Source organism: Nothoprocta perdicaria, unplaced genomic scaffold (genome assembly GCF_003342845.1).
Source record: "Nothoprocta perdicaria isolate Ctin4 unplaced genomic scaffold, notPer1 scaffold_19, whole genome shotgun sequence".
In the NCBI taxonomy this organism is placed as follows: Eukaryota; Metazoa; Chordata; class Aves; order Tinamiformes; family Tinamidae; genus Nothoprocta; species Nothoprocta perdicaria.
The window spans coordinates 686,783-708,402 of NW_020455093.1; the positions used below are offsets into that span (position 1 = coordinate 686,783).

Consider the following 21,620-nt stretch of genomic DNA (forward strand, 5'->3'; position numbering starts at 1 on the left):
TATCAACATGCACATTCTAAAAACTGAATATGGAACATACTTCAAATCTCAATTTAATTTGAAGATGATTATAGTTGGTTAGCAGCATGGATTGATTAGGAAGAGTCTGTGCAACACAAACAAAGCCTATATCATATTTTATAACTAATTTTCATGTGTCTTGTACATCAAAATTTCAAGAGAATGTGTAGATATTTGCAAGWTTTTATCCATGTAATTGTTGTGGCTACAGTTTCAATAGGCAGTTATTAAGAAATGATATGAAATGCAGAACAAAAAATAATACTGTAAGCTGATGTTTTCAGCACTGTTGCTTTGCATTTATAAAAGTAATTAAAATCTTAATAATCTTAKGATGGTTTGATTGTTTGATAAGTTTTGGTACCACGTTTATTAAAATAGCCTAAAAGCTTGTGTTAATTTTTCCAGTGGAATTCTCTGTTATATCTTTTTATTTATTGAGCACATGGTATATCACTTGTATGCTTCTAGCTGATTGACATGTGTTGGTGACTATTTGAAGTATGTTTGATGCAAAAATCTTCCCCCGTTGCAAATATTTGTTTTGGATGCAACCTGTTTACTTGCTTTCCGTTCTTAGAATGTCGTTAATACTGGTTTTTTTTTGTTGTTGTTGTGTGTTTATTTTTCTCATATAAACAGAATAAATCAGGAGAGAAAGTTTCCTACAGAAATTGAAATATGTTATAGAAGAGTTAGCAAAAAAGGAAAAAAAAAAAAGAAAAAGAAAAAAGTTTCACAATATCTATTTGAGTAGTAGCTCCACATAAGACAGTTGCAAAGATTCAATTAATTATTTGTTCATCTCACAACTTCCYTAGTTTAATCGTCTCAGTTGACTCCTAATCTGCATTTTCTAGTGAGGACAATGTGCAAATTGAATAAAATTATGTTACTTTTTTTTTTCCCTTATTTTTAAATCTTTTACTAAGTGCTTTTGGCAGGAGCAGTAATACCTGGAAAAGATGATATCTTATTTACCAAGAAGCTTTTWACTAGGATTTAGTGAGGAATTTACTAAATTATATAACAAAACCATGTCATTTTATTTTCCATATTTTTAAGTCTCATGAGAACTTATTCCTTGTTGATCAAACATTTAAAGATCTAGGTGCTTTGCTAACTTAAGCTTTGCTAACTTAATTTTCAAGCAGTTTATGACTTATTTGAGCAAAATAAAGGCAGTAACATATCTGGGAAGGATATAAATGGAAACAGAAATCTTAGATCCCTTAAGATCARCCATGACATAAAAGGTTTTTAAATGAATAGCTTGGGAGACGGTGGTATTTTTTGTCTTTTCCGTACTTTATCAAATGATTCTACATAGATAGTTTAGCATAGATAAAAATATAGTATAAATCAAAACTTTAAATTTTAAACTGAATAATATGTTTGCTTTTTTTTTTTCTCTTTTCTTACTATACATGATCTATGATGACAGTATAGATAATGAAGTACTACAAGCTCTTCTTACACTGTAAAGTCACCTTCTCCATTATGTTGTAGAAAGAATGTGAAGGATGTGTTAAATATAATATGGTAAAGCTACTCTAATTTGGAGAGTAAACTCTTTTTAGCATGAGTTTATAGAATAAGTGTATAAAATAGTGGTGCTAATATTTTGTAAACTAGTTTACTGACAGCTATGGTTGTTTTTGCAATAGTTTTATGATGGATATAGCTTTTTTCTTAGTCGCACATAACTTTCTCAATAAGAAAGTTAATACAATATGGTCAGCATTGTTCTGCATCAAAATAACAACAAAGTTCTTGACAGATCAATTAGGATGTGATTGTAAACAGGTCCTGACTCTCATTGAGACCAGTGGTTGAGATCAGATGTCCCTTTTTTGAAATCTGTTGTAGAGAGATTTGTGGGTTGTTTTTGTTTTGTTTTCATTTTTGTTTCTGTTTTTTTTCTTCTAGTGTGAGAGCAAGTATAAACCAATCCAAGAAGATATTCTTTATTATTATTTCTTTTTTATTTATTTTTATTTAACTATAAACTACTAGGGCATTAAATCTAACTTCTTGGCTTATGGGGGCAAAAAGTTTTATAGAAAATTATGACCTTTCTAGTGTAAATATTTATTTTCTGTCTAAGAGGTGTACTATAACTCTCATTTTAATTCGTGGTTTTTCTTTGAAAGAACGCTTGAAGAAAATGTCTACAAGATTGCTGTTTCTCTGGCTCAGAGATACAATGTTCCACTTTGGGAAGTTTATATGACCCATCTAGAATATTTATTCACTGACAGTGGGTAAGTTTTCTCTCCTTTTCCCTCTGTTGCTGTCCCTCTCCCTCCTCCTCTTTCTGTCCATCTCTACTTCAGATTAATTAATAGTTCTGTTCCATATCTCCTAGCCCAAGAGAAAATGGCCCAAGTGTCACTTTACATCTTCTTCTTATAAGTATCCTGAGACTTTGTTTTAGTGTTCAGGTTTCAATCACTCTGAATGCTTAGTGATGATGTCTTCCAGGTGTTTTGGAACAATTCTAGACTACCAGATTTTGCCTGCCCATTAATTAAAAAAAAAACCCMAAAWYYYYYCCYYCMRKKSMAAAMMAAARRWWMYTTTTTYYTYYTTTTTTTTTTTTCTTTTCTATTCCCCAATAGTGGTGGAGTACGGTAGGTAAAATGCACAAACTAAAGAGTAGTAAACTCCATGTGACTGCAATTAAAAAAAAAATAGAAATAAAAAAAAAGAAACACTTCTTCACTATGGAAGTGGTTGAGCACTGAACAGGTTGCCTGGAGGTTGTGGTATCTCCATCCTGGGAGATGCTCAAAGCCAAAGTGGGACGTGGTCTTGGGCAAACAGCTCTAGGTGACCTTGCCTTGAATAAGGTGGGTTGGAGCAGATGATCTGCAGGGCCCCTTCCAGCCCCAGCTGCTCTGTGAATGTGTGTGTAGCAGCTCTCATCTGTTACTCTGAAACACTCAACCAAATTCGTCTTTTTCTTTCAGCTTTGAAATTATAAAAAGCTTTAGCTGGCAGCAGTGATTGCAGCTCTCAACATTAACTATTAATTAAAAAGCATTAAAAAGTTATTTTATAAAACATGAGGCATTAAAAAAAAAAAAAAAAAGAGAAGGCTCACAGATGTTGGTGCCAAATTTGACAAGATGAAATAACACTCTGAGATTTTTCCCTTCACTAAAACAAAGAAGTCATATGATCTAAATTCTGATACTCCTGAATTATGTAGCACTTTAAGCAAATTAGGTATTAAGGACATAAACCTGGCACCCCTGGGGTGAGTTAAAAAAAAGTCTGTCTTCTCTGGCACCAACATGTTGTCTAAGCTATTTTGCCACAGATTTCTATCTTTTCTTTCTTCTGTGAATAGTGTTCATAGAATTCTAAAATCAGCAAAATAGAAAATAAGGACTTTTTTCCCCTAATGAAATTCCAAAAAGTCTCAAAAAATGATAAGAGCATGGTGTATGCATGCGGAATATGTTTCCATTGTATCATAATCTCATTTTCAAGTTGATTGGCACCATATGGTCACTACAGTACGTTTTAGTCTGGGATTATGGTATTAGTAGTGCAAGCATCATTATGCATTCATTCAGAAATAAAAAGAAGCTTATTCTAAAACCTAATCTCTTTTAACGAATTCTATGGTCTTTTTATAAGCCATTTTATAGGCAGAATCTCAGAAAAAGCACTTTAATGCTATAAAATATTTTTTATTAATTATTTCTTGAGTTGATAAATATCCATCACATTCATTTTTATGCTATTTAAATTGAGTTTGATAAGAACTATTCAATTTATTTATTTGGATTTTTTTTAGTTATTTGGAAGTATTACTGTTTCTTTTTGAGAATCTCATCSAACTTGATTATGAAATTCTCTAAAATGCATTTTATAACTTCAGAGACAGGAATTACCTTTTTATCTGCAAGGAATCATCTCCCTTTTCCAATCCTAGAGCCAAACAATCATTTATATATATCCTAAGTTCCTGTAAGAGCCTGTTATCAATGAAAACTCCCCCTTGTGCACCCAATAGCTTTTTGGTGCTTTTTGGTGTTCAATTGAATAGCCATTTTTTGCACAAAACTGTAAAACTACAGTGTATTATATAAATAGCTGTAACTGAAATATGAAACTTCAGTGAAGTTTATCTGAATGAATTACTGTAATTGGACTATAAACACAAGCACCTTATTATTCTCTGCAAAGAAATATTATGTACAGATAAGTATGTTCTGYGTTTTGTTCTTGTTGCAAGATCGTGAAATAAAAGAGTTGCTTAACTTATAGCTACAGAGAATAAAAACTACCTAAATATATATGAATGTTTACTGCAAAAATGACTTACRCAGTTAGGTGTTACAACTTAAAGTATGGTCCTGTCTCCCAAGTATGCCGCTAAACTTTCATATTTCGTGGCATGTCCAAGCCTTTATTTTTTCCTAAATATAGGTTATCCACAGTAGAAATAGAAGAACGAGCACGAAGTCTGGGTCTCTTTGAGATTTTGAAAAACAACCCTGAAGCCTTACACGAGCACCTGCTGAAGTATGTTTTCCCAAGTATTGAAGGCAGAGATCACCAGCGATTGCTCTATTATTTTACACTCCTGGAGAACTGTGGTTGTACAGAATTTGTGAAACATTCTCTAAAACCCGAAACTCACATCAGGCTCCTGAAAAAATTCAAAGCAGTTGCACCAGGTAGGAGAGTTGCTATTTTATTACTGTTGTGCCCTTGCAACTGTTTTCAGTTATCAACATTCTTCAGTTATGTCTTGACATGCTTATATTTTCCTTACTTACMCTTGCCAGATAATTATTTTTTTGTTATACATACACGGCAAATGCCAGTAATTCAATAAGTTAGTCATGTTTTATAGGAATGAGTCCTTTTTCTCATTATTTCTGGAAATATAGATTAATCAGCAAGCAAAAGAGAATACTCTAAAACAATAATTGTGGTGGTGATGCAGGTTAAAATCTTTTACAGTGACATCTAATGAATCCTTAAAGATAAACCCACAAATGTCTGAGAGCATAATTTTTAAAAGAGCAAGTTATGCGTTAGCTATCATAACTATTTTCAGTATTTTAGTTTTCAGAAGTCTTAATTCCGTAATATATCACACTACYCCATGCAGTGTTTGATCACATGGTCTGCTGGAAAGTACTCTGAAACTTCAAACATCGTTTWCAGTTTGCTTGTTGCTGTTACGTAGTTGTAGTATCTTGGCTTTCAGCTGATGGAGTGTTCAGTCRGTTTCAGAACAAGATTAGGAAAAATCTGTGTGGAAAAAACTCGTAATGGCATGAATTAGTTGTTCAGTACAGAAGCCTGATGTGTGTTSAGATACTAACTTTGCTTAGTACAGAATTTAGAAAAGGTGTGCATATGAAAGTACATATTGGAGTAGAAAAAAGCAGTCAGTTTCTTGGAAATGGCCATTTTTTTGGAAACCTGACATGCTTCAGTGCAAAGGCTTCCAGGTTCCACTGAAATATTTTGAATACATAGATTCTCTATGGTGTATGGTACTTACTGAAGCAAGGTCCGGGTTCTGTCAAATTAAATATGCAGAATGAAAGTATAATCTTGACCTAATATTGCCCATGCATAAAATAAGAGCAGATTTTCATTTCTATGGCTCTTCATATCTGTAGATCCTCAGAGTGCTGGTAATATGCTCATTTGTGTTTTCAGACATTAAAGGTCTGTGGTGATTGCTAAAGGAAGAAAAACTATCTAGAAACTACGTTTTTTTTTTTTTTTTGTTTGTTTGGCATCAAAGATGCTTTTAAATATTCCTCGGTAACAGAGCCCTAAACACTGTACTGTCAAGAAATACATCTGTTGTATGTTATTCCTCTAATTAATCCTCCTTTAAAGTACAGGATGATTTATAGGTGCTGGGCTATGGCTATGACCTTAAGTATTTGAATAAAGATATTTGGCAATAGATGTAAATTGGCTTACATAAGACAGTGCTGTTGCTAGAAGTGTTATGCTGAAGTCTCAGAAGTATGTTGTTTTGCAAAGGGTAAGTACGGTTGCTTTTGGTCAATAAGCAGGCATTTCAGATTTCATATTTGCTTATATAAGGTGCTTTTTGTATTGAATTGACTAGTTTTCCAGAGTTTTCTCTTCTTAGAAAGCTAAATTGCATGACTGTTTTATCCTATTGATAGGACATGCAGTTTCGTTTATGTAATTGTCTCTTATTGACCTTACTTAATTTGCTTGTGATTAGTATTTTTATAAGTTCCAGTTGTTGTGTGATTGCAATACAAGCTTTTAATTAATGAAGACTTAGCTGATGAGGTGAGTGTGTGCACAAGATTTTTAAGATTTATATTAAAAATCTATAGCATGTATATGTATATATTCATATCCTTTTGGAAATCTGCTTCTTTGGCTGTATGTTAATAGTTAAAAGTAAAACACATGCCATATCTTGAGAGATTTCATGTGCATCAGGACAGCATAAAATTCCTCTRTTATTCACATGTGCAATCCTGTCTTTTTCCAGTCTATCATTGTGCATCACCCTAAAAAAAAAAAGTGGAATGAGTCTTTATATTTCTCCATAAAATAGTCAGTACTAAAACAAAATCTGCAGAAATAAAAAGAGACTAGGAATATATTCAACCATTAATTTTATTTTATTTGCTTTTTTGTTCTTCTGTCCATAGGTCTCAATTACAAAAAGTTAACAGATGAAAATGAGAACCCTCTGGGAATACTGGAGCCCATCCTTACAAGTCAAAATATTTTATCTATTTCTAAACTGGCCCCCAAAATTCCTAACAAAGATGGCAGCATGCTGTCAGCAAGCTCTATTTATGCTGTTTGGTTACCAAAACTTTTCTGGAATGGGGATCACCATCTCCTTAAAAAAATACCTGAAACCACAGCTGAGTGGCTACATGCATATGATGTGTGTTCAAAGTACTTGGATAGACTTGATCCAGGTGATATCACCAATTTCTTGGATGAAATCACTTTTTCTTCAAAGGCTGTCACAAAGGTAAGCAGATACAATTGAAGAGTTTCGAGCTTCAAGTAAAGTACTGCTGACTGTATTGCCAAAAAGAAATTTTCTGTATTTTTTTCCATGTTTTGGATTTTGGGGGGAAGGAGAAGAATGGTAGATTTGTGAATAAGTTAGTCTGCAACCTACCTTCCTCTGTCTACTATTTCTTTCTCTGACCTTTATTGTAGAAGATAATTTTATTCATTTTCAATAGTAAGCTAGAGGAGCTAGTCTGTGAATGAGAAATTTTTATGGAACCTTGAAATCTATTTTCTTGGTCAGCAGAGAGTAAGATATTATTTAATTAGTTTACTTGTGCTGATCCTAAAAATTGCAGTGTTCTGTTTGTTACCAGACCTCGGCATCCTAAATAGGATGTTCCACCAAGAAAAGTTCATATATTGGTCTCTCAGGTCATTTAAACCTACTGGCAATTTCTGTGTCTGTTTGGAAAGACCCCTAGGCCGAGCTCTTAGTTGTTAACCTGATCCTGGATTGAAGCAATCAGGGATGAATGTGCTCAAATGGGCAAGAAATCCTGGCTTTAGGGGCGTCCAAGGGGAATRGCCGCTTGAAACTTATCCTGTTTATGTACCTTGGGCATTGCTAGTCATCACTTACTCCCGATGACTTGATGGTTACAGAGGATGTGTGGTCTCYACTGCCTCTTGTTGTGAAGTTTGTCCGATTTACTGCTGCTTAGGATGCTAATACTGCTTCTTGAGTCTTTTACTCCTAATTAGTTGGAGCARAGAGCAGGAGCTACTGTTGGCAATGGTGTTCGGTTCGCGTCCAAGGAGAACTTTGCCGTGGAAATCTGCCAGCTTTCTAGCAAAACCCAGAGGCATAAAGCAAAGTCTTCAAGTGTTTGAAGTAGTTGAGTCCAATCAGCTGATTTAATGTACATTCTGCACTGGATTTGGGAATGAAACATCTGTTTGGCCAGCTTCTCTTGCCTTAGAATCCAGTGAATAACAGGAATGGGTATAAAATGAAAACATACTGTTATAGTTCCTGAAGACTTCTGTTTCTCAGAGATCTCTTTCCTCCAGTTTTGATCTACAAAATTTTATTGTTTTCAATCAGTGCCAGTCATATGATCACCTCCTGCACTGCTCTTTTCTCTCCAGTTCTCTCTYGCATCGCTTTGCTCCCATCATAGTTCTAAGGCCAAAGGTGGTGTGTTATCAGTTTCACATTCCTATAACAGATATACTAGTCTGTAATTCTGTATTGTTATTCACTATAAAGAGAGGACTGCATGATGACCACTGTGAAGCTCTTTTTGGTCAGAGTGGGTAAAAGGCAAATCAAGGAAAGTCTGAAGTAAGGACAGGTCATGGGGAAGCCGACTAAGTAGGTGGAATGGGCCCTCTTCACTACCCCCCCTCTACTCGTTATTATCTCTTATTTATGTCTAATGTCACAATTATTATATTAAGAAGCACTGATTGAAAAACATATCAAGATGGGGAAAGAAGTGAAAGTCGCCTGTAGGTCTGATTTATTGCAGAATCTTTCTTTCAGTCGTGTATAGAAATAGGCTGTATTTCTGTGTTGTGTGAAGATGCTGGACCTGCTATTTCATCTTTGTTCCTTCTGCACTGCTGGTAAATCAACATCCGAGAGGAAAGCAGTAGCAGCAAAAATTGGAGGATAATTAACTTTGAGCAGAGAAGATTTGTCAGGCTGCTTCTTAAAACTTACTGTTTTTTTGAGCTGCAGTGTATCTTGGAGGAAATACTCTTTAATTCTGGGCAACTGAAGTGTGACTTGTTAGTCCAGTGTAGTCATTGATTGTTCTAGYGGCTAATTTTTCCCCATTTAATTTTTAAAATGCCTTTTTGTTGATGTGAATTTAGTTGGAAGTTACAGCTGCTGGACCTTTCGTCTGCTGTACTCGAGGTAGCTATCAAAGTTTGATTTCAAAAAGAATTAGCAGAAACCGCTTATTTTGGTAAACTGAATGAGCTCACTTTTTAATGGCTTTTTCTGGGGTTCTTTTGTCCTTTTTATTTTATTATTATTTTTCCTCCTCCTCCCTTCCAGTTCTTAAATTATTTTCCTAACTCTTTGATTATCAGCCTCTATCTTTCTTTGCCTGTGTCTCTGTTTTCTCCAGTGTTCCATTTGTGTCTGTATTAAACAAAACAGGTGGCAAGTTCTTTCTTCCCCTCACACACTGAAAAACTGCATTGAGCCTTTGAACACCMCAGCTTACTACAAGTAAACAGAGGGTTTTGGTTGTGATATCTCTCCTCAGAAGTGCTCTTAATTCTGAATTGTTCTTTGCATTTTTCTAGTGAAATAAATGATATCCCTGCTGAGTGGAAAGCAAAGGCTTCTTGATTATGTGAAAAGTAGAGATTTCTCCCATTTGGGGTATTCTAATCAGTCAATAGAGTGACTGCTATTGTTTATGCTTGTATTTTTGAGTCCATCATGTTTTATTCTGGCAGCTGTATTTACTTTAAGTGAAGCTTATTTCATAAAGCTCTAATGATAGTGATGATCGTATCAACATTTTTGATCTTTATGATGCTTTCGTGTTTGTTCTCCTTTGAGACCCACATGGCGTATTTGAGGTAATTTGTTTTTTTCTCACTCTTTTGTTGGTAGCCCTGCTTTGTTGGTTGTGCTAGGTTGCCTGTTATGTCTTCAAAGAACCATCTGTTGCATCAGACCTCATAGGCCAATTACCACTGTCTTTATTGATAAATTTTAGATAAAAGAGGAGGAAAAGAGAAAGAGAGGGGAAAAAAAGYGCAAGAGAAATGGCACAGTCATTTAAAACAAACAACAAAACCAACAAATTTAAAATAATTACTCTTTATTTCACTACATTTTCATTATGGCGGACACATTACAAATAAGGATGGGCACAATATGTTAATTAGCAAGGGAAGATAACAGCTGCAAGGGTAGACTAAAAAGCAGGGCTTCTAATTAGGTAGGTATTCTGTGGAGGAAGGAATGCTCCTTTAAGAATTTCAGGCTATTCTTCATAGCCTTTCCTAGTCTTGCCGGCATCCATTCAAACTCTGGCTGATGCTTTACGTTTAATTTACAAATGCATCCCTTCCTTTGCTTCCAAATTTTGGTGCAGAAGATGAATTCTGCGTTCAGCTTAATGTTTTTGATTGAAATGTTGACTTCTGTTGCYTCTGAGATGGTAATGTCTCTTTTGACCATTTTCTTCTTGCTTGAGTTGGGATACAGCRTCAGCTTCTTGGCCACACATGACGTGAGTGTTAGGAGAAATAGTCTTACAAATCTGGATACAAATTTGTATCTTTCTCTTTCAGCTTTTGTATCCTTTTTAATAATTGTGTAAAAAGCTGCTTAAAAGGAGCTATTCAGAAGGAGCTCCAAGTAATTTTCAGGATTTTTTCTCTGTCGCATTAACTTCTTGACCCCATCCTAAATGCCAAGTATAAGGACAGTGCATGACATTGCCTGAACATATACAAGAATTTGCATATTCTTATAAAATACAACCAGGCTGAAATACTTTTGAATTACTCGTTTTGTTACTTGGGTACTTAAGTTCATTCAGTTTGTCTCAGTTCTCCATGGGTATGGAAGGCACCTCTTTTAGAGCAGAGCACTTTGGGGCATTTGCTTACCTTTCCAATAGCATGTTAATTTAATTAAAAAAAAAAATTGTTTCAAGAATTCATTATAGAATACTTCACTAATGCTTTTCATTTAATCAATATGACGATGTCAGGGTCTTTATTTTCAAGTGAATAAATATTGCTTGTACAAAGCTGTATTAATGCTTATATCTTCTGRAGAAAAGAAATTTCATTGCGGATACAGATTTAAAAGTCTCTCTAAACTGCAAAATTCTTCTTAAAAAGAAAACTTCACTCTTGCACAGGCAAGGAAAGTGAACTAGCCCCTGAAGCTAAAGCTGTTAGTTATTACTGAGTATAATGCCAAATTTCATTATTGAAGCTGCCTGGAAGCATGGAGGAGAMTCGTTCATGGGGGTTTTTTGGAATGAAATAATCAGAAAATATCAGATTTCTTGGTAGAGCTTCATTTCATCACTGCAGAAATATGAACACAAAAATAAAAGTAGCATTGGAAAGTATCTGTATTTTTTTAATGCTTTAGTTTGTGTATGCTTTTGACACTGTGGCTTCTAAAAATGCAGTGTATTCACACATTTCTCTAGGATAGAACAGTTAAATGGAATATTTCTATTATTTGCTTTTCCATCCCTTCAAATTGCTTTTTGAGCATTGGAATGTACACTGGAACGAAAAAGAAATGAAATATGTGACTGCTTTCATTTTTTATGTTATTACATTTACAAAATCCATCTGTGGTCATCATAAGTTCTTGTAATGTCAAGATTGCACCTTTTCTTTGCTTAGTAAAACCTGATACTGAAATTTTGTTCTCAAGTAGCAAAATCCTGTTTAATTGCTTTTGGTAAGAATGGAACTCAATTGATTTTGGAATGGAATAGTAAAATATTCTTCCAATTTACTCTGTAAACAGTGACAGTATTTCATAGTTCTTGCAATAATTCTCCCTCTCCCATTTGTTTTCTCCATTGACAATGTCAATGACAGTGATCCAAAGATCATTACTGTGGTTCAGAGCAACAGTGTACCATTTTCATTCATTTATATTCTTTTCAGAAAAAAAAAGTGCTGCAAATGCTATAAAACTTTTTATTAACTATTTTTTTCTCAAGTTTCTGTCACATTATGGATAGGTAGTCTGATTCATGATGTAAATATCAATTTGACTTTCATATAAATTATGCTGTTGTAGTTCTTCTTTGGTAATTGTCAGTATATTGTAATCATACTTAAGGTAAAATTTTAAAATAACGAATCATACGTGAGTTTTTAAAGTCATCGTACTTTGTTTTGGACTGCTAGTTGATGTAATGTCTTTCCTCACTTACCAGTAAGTTACCAGTAGCCAGTTGGCTACAAATACTGTCTGTATAAAGAGATATATCTATATCCCTATATCCCTTTCCAAACACTCTAAATTGCTTTTCTTTAATACTCTTGCATTTTGGAAGCTTGGAAATAATCTAATTATTGCTTAATRCCATTTGAAGTATTGGTTTCCATTCTTGAGCACAAAAATGGCCCTTCATGCTAGTTGGAGAGTTAAGAGGAAACTTCATTCACAGGATGTAGAATTCTGTATTTGGAAATCCAAACTCTGTGCTAAGCTTAGTGAAAGATCCAGACTCTGTGATAAGCAATGAAAATTATTACAGAAAATAAGTTTTAGGTTTTTGTGATGAGCCAAAATTAAAAGGCAAAAATATGTTTTCAAATTGACGATTTTCAAAATTTTCTCATACAATATTTAATTTTATGCTGTACTGTGGAGCCATGTAAGCTTTAGGCACTGCTATAATACAACTGCTGCCATACAAATGATGGTTAGCAGTGGTTACAATGGTTAACTCTTCCGTCATCTTTTCCAGCTACCAGTTGAAGTTAGGATAGAAGTGACTGAGAAGGCTATTAAAGCAGTGCAACATCTTTCTGAAAAATCAAGAAAAAAAAATCCTGAAAATGATGTGGAAGCTGTGGAAAATGTATCTGTTGCCTATGGAGAAAGTCTGAATCACTTACATCAATCTCTTGCTCATCTGCAAACACTCGGTCATAGTTTTATCACTTACTTGAAAAATAGTGAACAGGTAATGATAAATTACACTCACATATTTAAGTATTTTGCAACAGTATCCTGGGTGTGCCTTTCCCTTGGAAACTTCAGTTCCAGGTTTCTCCTGGTTTTTTAGAGATTTAATTTGATGAAATTCATGAAGCTTTCACTGTTATTAACATATTCAAAATTTTTATTGTTACCACTGAAAATTCTGTCCAAAAAGATCCATTAATTTGACTGTCGTTTGACAGGTTGCTCCAAAAAAAGATTAACTGAAAGCTTTTATCTAGAATGCATAGGAGTTTTTAGAGTCCATAGTGATGTACAATAAAAATAAATGTACAAAAAAAAAGTAAATGAATCTGAGTAATTTAATGGCAAGTTTTGTTGAACTGTGTTCATGTTACCTTCAGCAATCACAGAAGAATAGAAATTAATTCATTGAATAGCTACTAGTTTTGAATGAAGGAYGTATTGTTTTGTCCTTTTGTTTTTAAAAAGTGGGACCAAGTTAACAGTTTTAAGGAATTAAAATAGTATTAAATGGATTAAAATATTAAATAAAGCCTCCTTTAATGTTATTAAAGCCTCCAATTCTGTGCAATTTAGCAAGATATTCTGCAAAACACCCCCAGATAGAACTTTGCTAGACAGAGAGTAGTGTTTGTGTGACTAACTTTCAGATTATAAAGCACACTTTTTACCAATTATAACAATTTTTACAAAAACCTGATTACTAATCACATGCCTATTTTGAATGTTACGATAAGTAGTTACCATAAGAAATTAAGCTTTTATCATATTTTATTGATGATTTATAGCTTTATTTTGTTGGCCTAGATTTTGAAATTCACATCCATCAGTCTTTCCCAGCTTCATAGTAACACGTTGAGTGGTGTGGGGGGATTAAAGGCACTCAGGAATGTTTAGCTCTAAATGAAGGATGTGCTGACTTGTATTCCAAACCTGCCTATCCACAGGATGCACTACAGAAGTATGGCTATTTGTATGATTTGTCAAGGTCGGAGAAGGAAAAAATCCATGACCAAGCACTAGCTATGTGTATAGACGGGCAGCCTCTGGACATGATACAACAGTTGTTACAAGTGGCTGTTGGGGACTTAGGCCTTTCTCCCAAGGATATTGTCCAATGTGCTATTAAAGAAATTTTATGTGCATTAAGGTAAGTATGCCATAATTAGGTTCAAGAACCTTTCTTTGTGTTTATAGTAGGTACTTCTCTATTTTTAATCTTTAGATTCTGTAAAAAGCTAGGAATGATTTAAAAAAAAAAGAAAAAAAAAAAAAAGAGTTCTTAGATTGTTTGTGCTCCCATAATTTCATACTCAGAGATGACTGTTCAGCTTTCTCAGTTGGGGAATTGTTTGTGATCTGAACAAAAGAAGACCCAGAAGTGCTCAGTGCAGTTTTGGGATGTGATTGCTCCGTGTGTGCGCACGCTGTTGTGGGTTTGGGGAATGTTTACACGTAATTGCATTTAATTCTTCTTAAACAGAGGGTCAAAAGATATGGCTGTTGGGAAGAAGTAGTGGGTAGGAAAAGAGATTGTGTAATATTTTGGTCAATAGATGTCTAGTAACAGCAAATCCTGCAGGAAGAAGTGCAACTTGCCCCTTTGAAATAATATTCTGCAGTGTGGTGGTGATGTATTTGTTTTCATTTATTGGCAAGGTTTTCAAAAGTAAGCTTTTCTGGCAAGTACTGTGTGTTTTAAGTTGTTTTAAGTTACCATGATGTTTGWTCTCATGAAGAGAGTTTCTGAGGGTGTTTTTCCCTTTCTTCACTATCCCTTTGTGCCACCCGTTCTCTTTCCAAATTAAAGTGCAAGTGCTGCCTGCTTCCCATAGCACATGAGAGATAAATGAGATCTTAAAAATTGGAGAGAGAGAAAAAAAAAAAAAAAAAAAAAAAGACTTTTTGGAGAGAAGCAGCTTACTGTGATGGAGTCTGTTTGCTGAACTCTGTGTTACTGTTTCTTAGTAGTTTTTTTAGTGGTTTCAGTACCATCATACTAGGAGCATTCCCACATACTGTCCAAGACCAAGAGCTCATTTCCATCTTTCAGGATTCACAGATCCAAAACCTCAGCATCTGTCTTTCCCTTGGCATTACAAAGACCAAATATCAGCTTGTTCACACAGCCCTAGTGAACTGAGTCATGTGCTATAGTTAAAATTAGGGAGAAATAGGCTAGGAGAAAAGAATTCAAAGTAACCAGATTCAGGCAATTTATATTTACTTATCCCTGAATAATTCTATTGAGGCCTTGGCAAGGCGTGGGCGACGCAAAGCAGCATGAACAACAGCTAATGCTGAGCATCTTAAAATCGCATTGACAGTTAAAAAGAGCTGAGTTTAGACTCTGTCAGGTCAATTGTGTTAACTCCAATACAGTGCTCTTTGAATTGAATTGATTGTATTCCTTATAGGATTGCGTAGGAATTTAAATTTTTACACTTGGCAGAAGCAGTCTAAAACCACAGTAATCACGGTGAATTTCTTCAGCAGTGTCAGCTTGCACTGAAATCTATGTTGGCTTCTCTGATTACAGGCAGCATGTATATTCCTTGACTTTTGCACCAGAAGGGACATGGCTTTGATTCACAAATTCGATGGTGAAAATGTTTTAGTGTGTCTCGTATTTGGGAGAATATAATGATAACTGGGAATATAGACTCATTAAAAATAGATAAATAGATTTATGGGCACAACTGAGAGAAAAACAAGCGTACTGTTTGATAAGCCTTTCTGTGAGATCAGTTTCTCTTCCTTCATTGTGCTAAATGATCRTTTATAGTCCAGCCTGCCACTCAGAATAACTCTCGTTTGGGTCTGATAAGAGATTTGACAGGGTTTTTTAGCTGTAATTACAAGATTCCTTTGGCACATAGGTGTGAATTTTAGCATGTCCTTTCAGTTCCGCATTTTTCTTGCCCTTTATATAACACAGTGAAGAAACCGAAGATATTTGTGAGGATAATGATATGATGAGGGGAGGGAGTTGGGTTGGGAGTTCAAGTCATTATTCTTGAGGCTGGTGTATGTTGATAGTGGTGTRCTGGAATTGAAGGAATCTATGAAGATGCTGCTTTTCTTAAACTTAGGATTTGTAAAAGTCCCTGGACATTTGCAGTCGGGTAGCTTGTCCTTCTTGCTACCAAGGGATTAGCTGCGTGTCCCGATCTCTTCCTCAGTGCGATGGAACGAGGGTGGCCGAGTCGCGCTGCCCCCGTGACGGCCGCGTGGCTGGAGCRCGCGTCCAGGCCGCGCGGTTGCCATGGCTGCACTAAAGCTGTGAGAGGTTGAGGGCAAGCAGAAAACGAAGCTCTAGGATTTTACATCCCCACATCCCCCTTAATAGTTTTGTTCCCAGGAGGAAGACTCCAAGGTTTTTTTTGCCATCATCGTTGACAGATCATCAATGAGCTGTTAAGAATCCAGTTGTCTGTGGTGTTCTTTCTCCTTCAGAGCAGCATAAAAATGTTCACTTTTGCTTTTCTTTCTGCTGTCAGATGAAATTAATTCAGCTGAAATTAATTCAGTGGAGATTTTTTTTTGACCTGAGGCAACTCCTTTAGATTTGATGGTGTAGTGCTACCTGTTGCCTTTTCCTGGCCTGTGATGCACTGAATATCCCAAACAAGGCACCAGCAGTCTGTGATGAGTAGAAATGTTTTGAGTTTTTTGTTTCCTTCTTTTTGGAAGGGAGAAAGGCCAGAGGATAGGGATGGACTCTTTGATGTGATTGAGAAATGAACAGGTATTTCTCTTAATTCTAAACTTTTCTGAAGTACTTCTCTCTGAAGGGGTAAGAACAACCAGTAAAACTGTTCCACTGTTACATAGCTGTTAGATTCTGTCTCACTTTTAAGACCAGTTTAAAAACACAGAACTCTTCAGTATTTATCTGGTTCTTCTGCATGATGTTGTTACTATAATGATGTGAGCACACAAACCAGAAGTACAGAAATAATAGTAGAATGCAGCTGTCCACACGTGTAACTGTGCTTCAGCATTTATGGGGATATTGCAACAGAGTGAAGAGAAGAAGACATTTCAGAATATTCACAGCCTTCTCTGCAAACTGATTATTCCAATCAACTCAGCTCAGCAATGTTCATGGAGTCTCAGTGATAGTAGAGCTTTTTCATAGGAACACGTCTGACATTGTCTTTTTGGCAGAGTTTGTCCACCTGGAGAACAATAATTTGGCTTTAAATGATCGTTACGATGCTGTTCACAACTGGACTACAGCAGTGCAGTATATGTGGACATGAAGCTTATACGATCCAGTTATTTCAACCACACTGAATCACACAGGATTATGACGTATCAAACTCCTCATTTTCACCCTCCTCCTTATCCCATTTTTCTATGACTTGAATTATTAGGCTTTTTTATACGTGTCTCAAGGCTAGGCAYTGGAAAGTTCATTTAAGGCTCTCAGGAAGACCATTCTCAGTAACTCCTGTGCAGCACTTCACTGAAAGAAGGGAAAACATATCCCTTCAGTGGATGTATTGGGAGGGACAAAAACAGAATTAGTTAGAAGCTTCTCATGTACTCAGAAATTCCTCACTTTTCGTTTGATATGTGATGTGCATTCCTCTGACTGGGGTTTATGCTTATAAATTTGTAATAACTTGTTATGTACCAATGCAAGCTGATGTAAAACAAACGCTCATTTACTTCCCTGTTTGGAAGAGGATGAGAGGCGAGTCATAGAGTTGATAAAATTCACATGTGCTGTTTAAAGAATGTGTAATAGAGTAGTAAATAAAATTAAAAAAAAAAAAAAAGGAATAGTAAAGAACATGAATCCAGCATAAAATAGAATAGAAAATACTAGATATAATATTCTTCCTACTTTGAAATTCAGTAAAGGATCAATATGATAAAGTAACTTCACTTTTCACACATACAGAAAAAGTGTTTGGAAAAAAGAAATGATTGTTGCTTGGCATCACTTAAGCCTCCTGGCATTGATATCATCAGTATGAATGAAATTTATGTAAATTAGTGTAAAGTGAAATTTGTAAAGTAGTTGGTTTTTCAGTGGGTGTGTTCGTGGGGGGTTTAGTGAAGATGCTATAACCCCAAATGAAACAGGCCTGTGTGAATGTGAAGTTTGTTTCAGTGTCAACTGATACCAATAGAATTCCATTCTCTCTTCAGTAGAAAATTGGAATTATATTAAAAAAAAAGATATTTGTTAACATTAGTAACCTGATTAGAGTTACACAAGTTTCATTTTATCTTAAGTTCACCTACCTGATTATACTGGACACTTTCCGCAATGTGTGAAATTACTTTAAGCAACAGTCATGGATGATAAAGGAGAATTTAGACCATGCGTGAGGGTTTCCTACATAGAAATCAAGGTAGTCAGAAAAGACAGTTTTATCTATTCAAGATACTTCTACTTATCTGTTAAGAACAAGGACCTAAGGTACTATGGTCTTTGTTTACAGCTCCTACATTTCTTATCTTATGTAAATAAATTCAGGTGAATATATTGTTTCTGGCGGTGAGCAAGAAAGGTTTGGTGAAAATTTTAATTCCTGTTTAATGGCCTCTATTTAAATAGAGAAGGAGGTAAAGCCAGTTGCACTAGATACTGAGGTACCTAACTTTTAAAGAAAATTAAAACCCCAGGATTTTCACTGATGGACAATATGAATTTTCCCCAGTGTGGTATGATAGTAAAAACACTATAAGATTTTTCTATTTCCCAATATTCAGAGGAAATGCAAGCAAGTACTGTGTCCAGTTCTGGGCTCCCCAGTACAAGAGGGATGTGGAGCTGCTGGAGAGAGTCCAGCRCAGGGCTACGAGGATGATCAGGGGCCTGGAACATCTGCCCTATGAGCAAAGGCTGAGAGAGCTGGGCCTGTTCAGCCTGGAGAAGAGRAGGCTGAGGGGGGACCTGATCAGYGTSTATAAATACCTCGAGGCAGTGAGGAGGAGGGGGCCGGCCTCTTTTCAGTGGTGGCCAGCGATAGGACTAGAGGAAACGGCCGTAAGYGGAGGCACCAAAAGTTCCACAGGAACTTGAGAAAACACATCTTGACAGTGAGGGTGTCAGAGCCCTGGAACAGGCTGCACAGAGAGGKTGTGGAGTCTCCTTCTATGGAGATCTTCCAGATCTGCTGGATGCAGCCCTGTGCCACGTGCTCTAGGTGACCCTGCKWGAGCAGGGGGGTTGGACTCGATGACYTCTGAGGTSCCTTCCAGCCTTAAGCATTCTATGATTCTGTGATTCGAAGAGGAAAATAAGGCTGGAGAAATAAGAGGCTATCGAGTATTTTCAGCGAATAGTATAATTAGGTTAAAAGACTTGGATGTGTTTAACTTATTCTTCCTTCAAGTGTTCTTTGTAGTTTATKGTATTTGGGGAACATCTTGATTAAATATGCATCACCTTTTCTGAAGCTCAAGTGAAATCAAAATAAGCTTTTGCCAGTGTAGTTACACCATGCTCATGCTTAGGAGTTTAGAGGTGACCACTGGATGCTATTCTCCTGTTTTTAACATGCATAAAACAACATTTAATCTGTGTGAAAGAATTCTTCATTCGTTTCTTTCTGTTAGTAGCTGTTTATTTTTCATCATTAATTATTAAGAAAAGAGCAAGGCAACAGTCTTTATGGTAAGCTAATGCAAGAGAATTTGATGCCTAAACTGTAATTTTTCTTTAGTTTGTCTAACCATTCTTAGGCAGTGTAGGCAGTGTCAGGGTTTTTTAAAAAAGATAGCTTTCAACTGTACATTAATTTCAGGAAAGTGTTATTTCATTTCAATTAATAGATTTCATTTCTAGTTTATATTAAAATATATTCTTGTTCTGTGATAATTAGTGTACCCTTTAGATTCACTTTTTTTTGGTTGTATTTTTTTTCCCCCAGGTTGTTGATAGAATGATACTTGTATGTCTGTAGCACCTCCCATATGACAAAGGTTCCTGTAAAAGTTGAAACAATTCACTGCAGTCCAGAGGTGGCTTCATAGATGGATTACCTGAAAATAAAGTGTTTTCCGTTTTTTCAGGAATTACCATTAACCTTTGGATGCATATTCCTCTGAGATGAGGTTTTTTGAGATGCCCAAAGCCTCACTGTTATAGCAGCTTATGGCTTACATTTCTTAATTAAAGATTCTAAACACTTTCAAAAGCAAATCTTAGCATTACTCGGAATCATTGGCAAACCTGAAGAAACCAAAAATATAAGATTTGATGGTCATTTACTTTGATAATTAGAATGTCATTATGTACAAGAAAAATAGAGCTGACAGGTTCTACCTTTCGGTGACCCATGTCCTATACCCTTACTACAGCCTTATTGCTTTCCATTTCAGTCATCATCCTTATTCTTCTAGTTCTCTTGCACAATACAGTGTAGACATCTTTAATTGATGACTTTTTATGAGAAACTTATTTGGCAAAAAACAAACAAAAAAGCCTAATAATGCTGGAAAAATAAAATTGTCCTATTAACAACCTTTTATCAGAGTAGTTTATATTTACCTTTGCTCGAAGAACCTTTCTAAAGTTTCCTTAGCTTTTCCGCAGTTTYTATCTTTAACAAATTTGAAATCATTTTTCTTTTAGTGTAAATTTTAAAATATTATTTATTTATTTTTATTGTGGCAGATCTTGCCTTTCATTACTTGACATACAAGCAGAATAGGAAATTTTCTGTGTTATTACAGAACATTGTTGTCATACTGCATTTGATTTCCTGTGCAAAATACATATTTTTCTGAGACTGAGATGTTCGACCTTACTAAATTATTCAGGTCTTGCATTAGTATAAAAAATATTTGTCTGATATATGGGACACCAGAATAATTCTTTTCTTCCTCTCCCCTTTCCCCTTCCCCTTTTTGTGTGCATGATACTTTTTATTTTTCCTCTTTATGTGTGAAGATAGAGTAAGATCTTTGGGATAGAAATTATCACTAGGGAGTCTGAATAATTCTGAAGCATAAATAATAATTTGATTTTTTTTCCCAAGATGAAACTTATTTAGCTGTCATAGGATAGTATCTACAGTGTCATTTCTATGATAACTATATGTGTGCATCAGTGTATTTTTGAGTAGTGCACAAATCAGAAGTACAGATAGATGGGATGTTAGTTCCCTACCTATGAGTGAACTATAGTAACCCAAAATAAAGATAGTTAAGTAAAACTCTCCAATAAATTGCCTTGCATCAGTTTGAATGGAATCATACGTTGATTTTAAATCCGGTGCTTCAGACTGGCCTTCTAAGCACATACTAGTAAGTGTCCCATGCAGGAGGAACTAAAGGCTGTAGAAACACAGGTCTGGATGAAAATGACTCATAAGTCATTTTGAAGGTAAAATAAATGATTATCTTAAGTAGCAAATGATGAAATTCTTTAATTTTTTTACCTCCTAACTTTTAACAGAGGTTAAAAAATAACTGCAGTAATTTTTACACATTGTCATCTGCTCCATGGTGCCTTTGGGACTCTCTCTTTCATTCTGCTCTTAGTGCAGCATTAAGAGGTGTATTGGTTATGCCCTGGGATACACCTAACGGTTGATTTTCTAGCTCCGTCCAGGCATCCTTGCCTTTAAAAGGGTTTCCACAAAGAGATGCTGTGGATGTTATTGGAATGTGGGGAGGAGATTCCTTCCTCCAGAACATGGTCACATCTCTGATTTGCTTTCCTGAGAATTGCAGCAGAGAACATCACTTTTGTTGTGTTAGTGGGGGAGCTTTCGTTCTACCAGAGTTGTTCTTTTTTCCCTCTGTGTTTACTACCTTATTGACCTGCAAAGGAATATTAATGTACACCCAGAATGTCAGATCGGCAGTGCCCATGATGGACAGTGTCCATATTCTTCTACACATGCGTGGCGGGTGCCAC

General features: G+C 35.5%; 1 protein-coding gene across 1 annotated transcript in view; it reads left to right on the plus strand.

Annotated features, from left to right (window-relative positions):
* Window positions 1–21,620, plus strand: part of NBAS (neuroblastoma amplified sequence) — a 138,504-nt gene that overhangs the window by 72,675 nt on the left and 44,209 nt on the right. Inside the window, exons 42-46 of the mRNA XM_026037058.1 lie at window positions 2,175–2,285; window positions 4,465–4,715; window positions 6,705–7,039; window positions 12,513–12,731; window positions 13,681–13,883. Of these exons, the coding sequence (XP_025892843.1) occupies window positions 2,175–2,285; window positions 4,465–4,715; window positions 6,705–7,039; window positions 12,513–12,731; window positions 13,681–13,883 (1,119 nt within the window). The remainder of the gene's footprint in view (window positions 1–2,174; window positions 2,286–4,464; window positions 4,716–6,704; window positions 7,040–12,512; window positions 12,732–13,680; window positions 13,884–21,620) is intronic.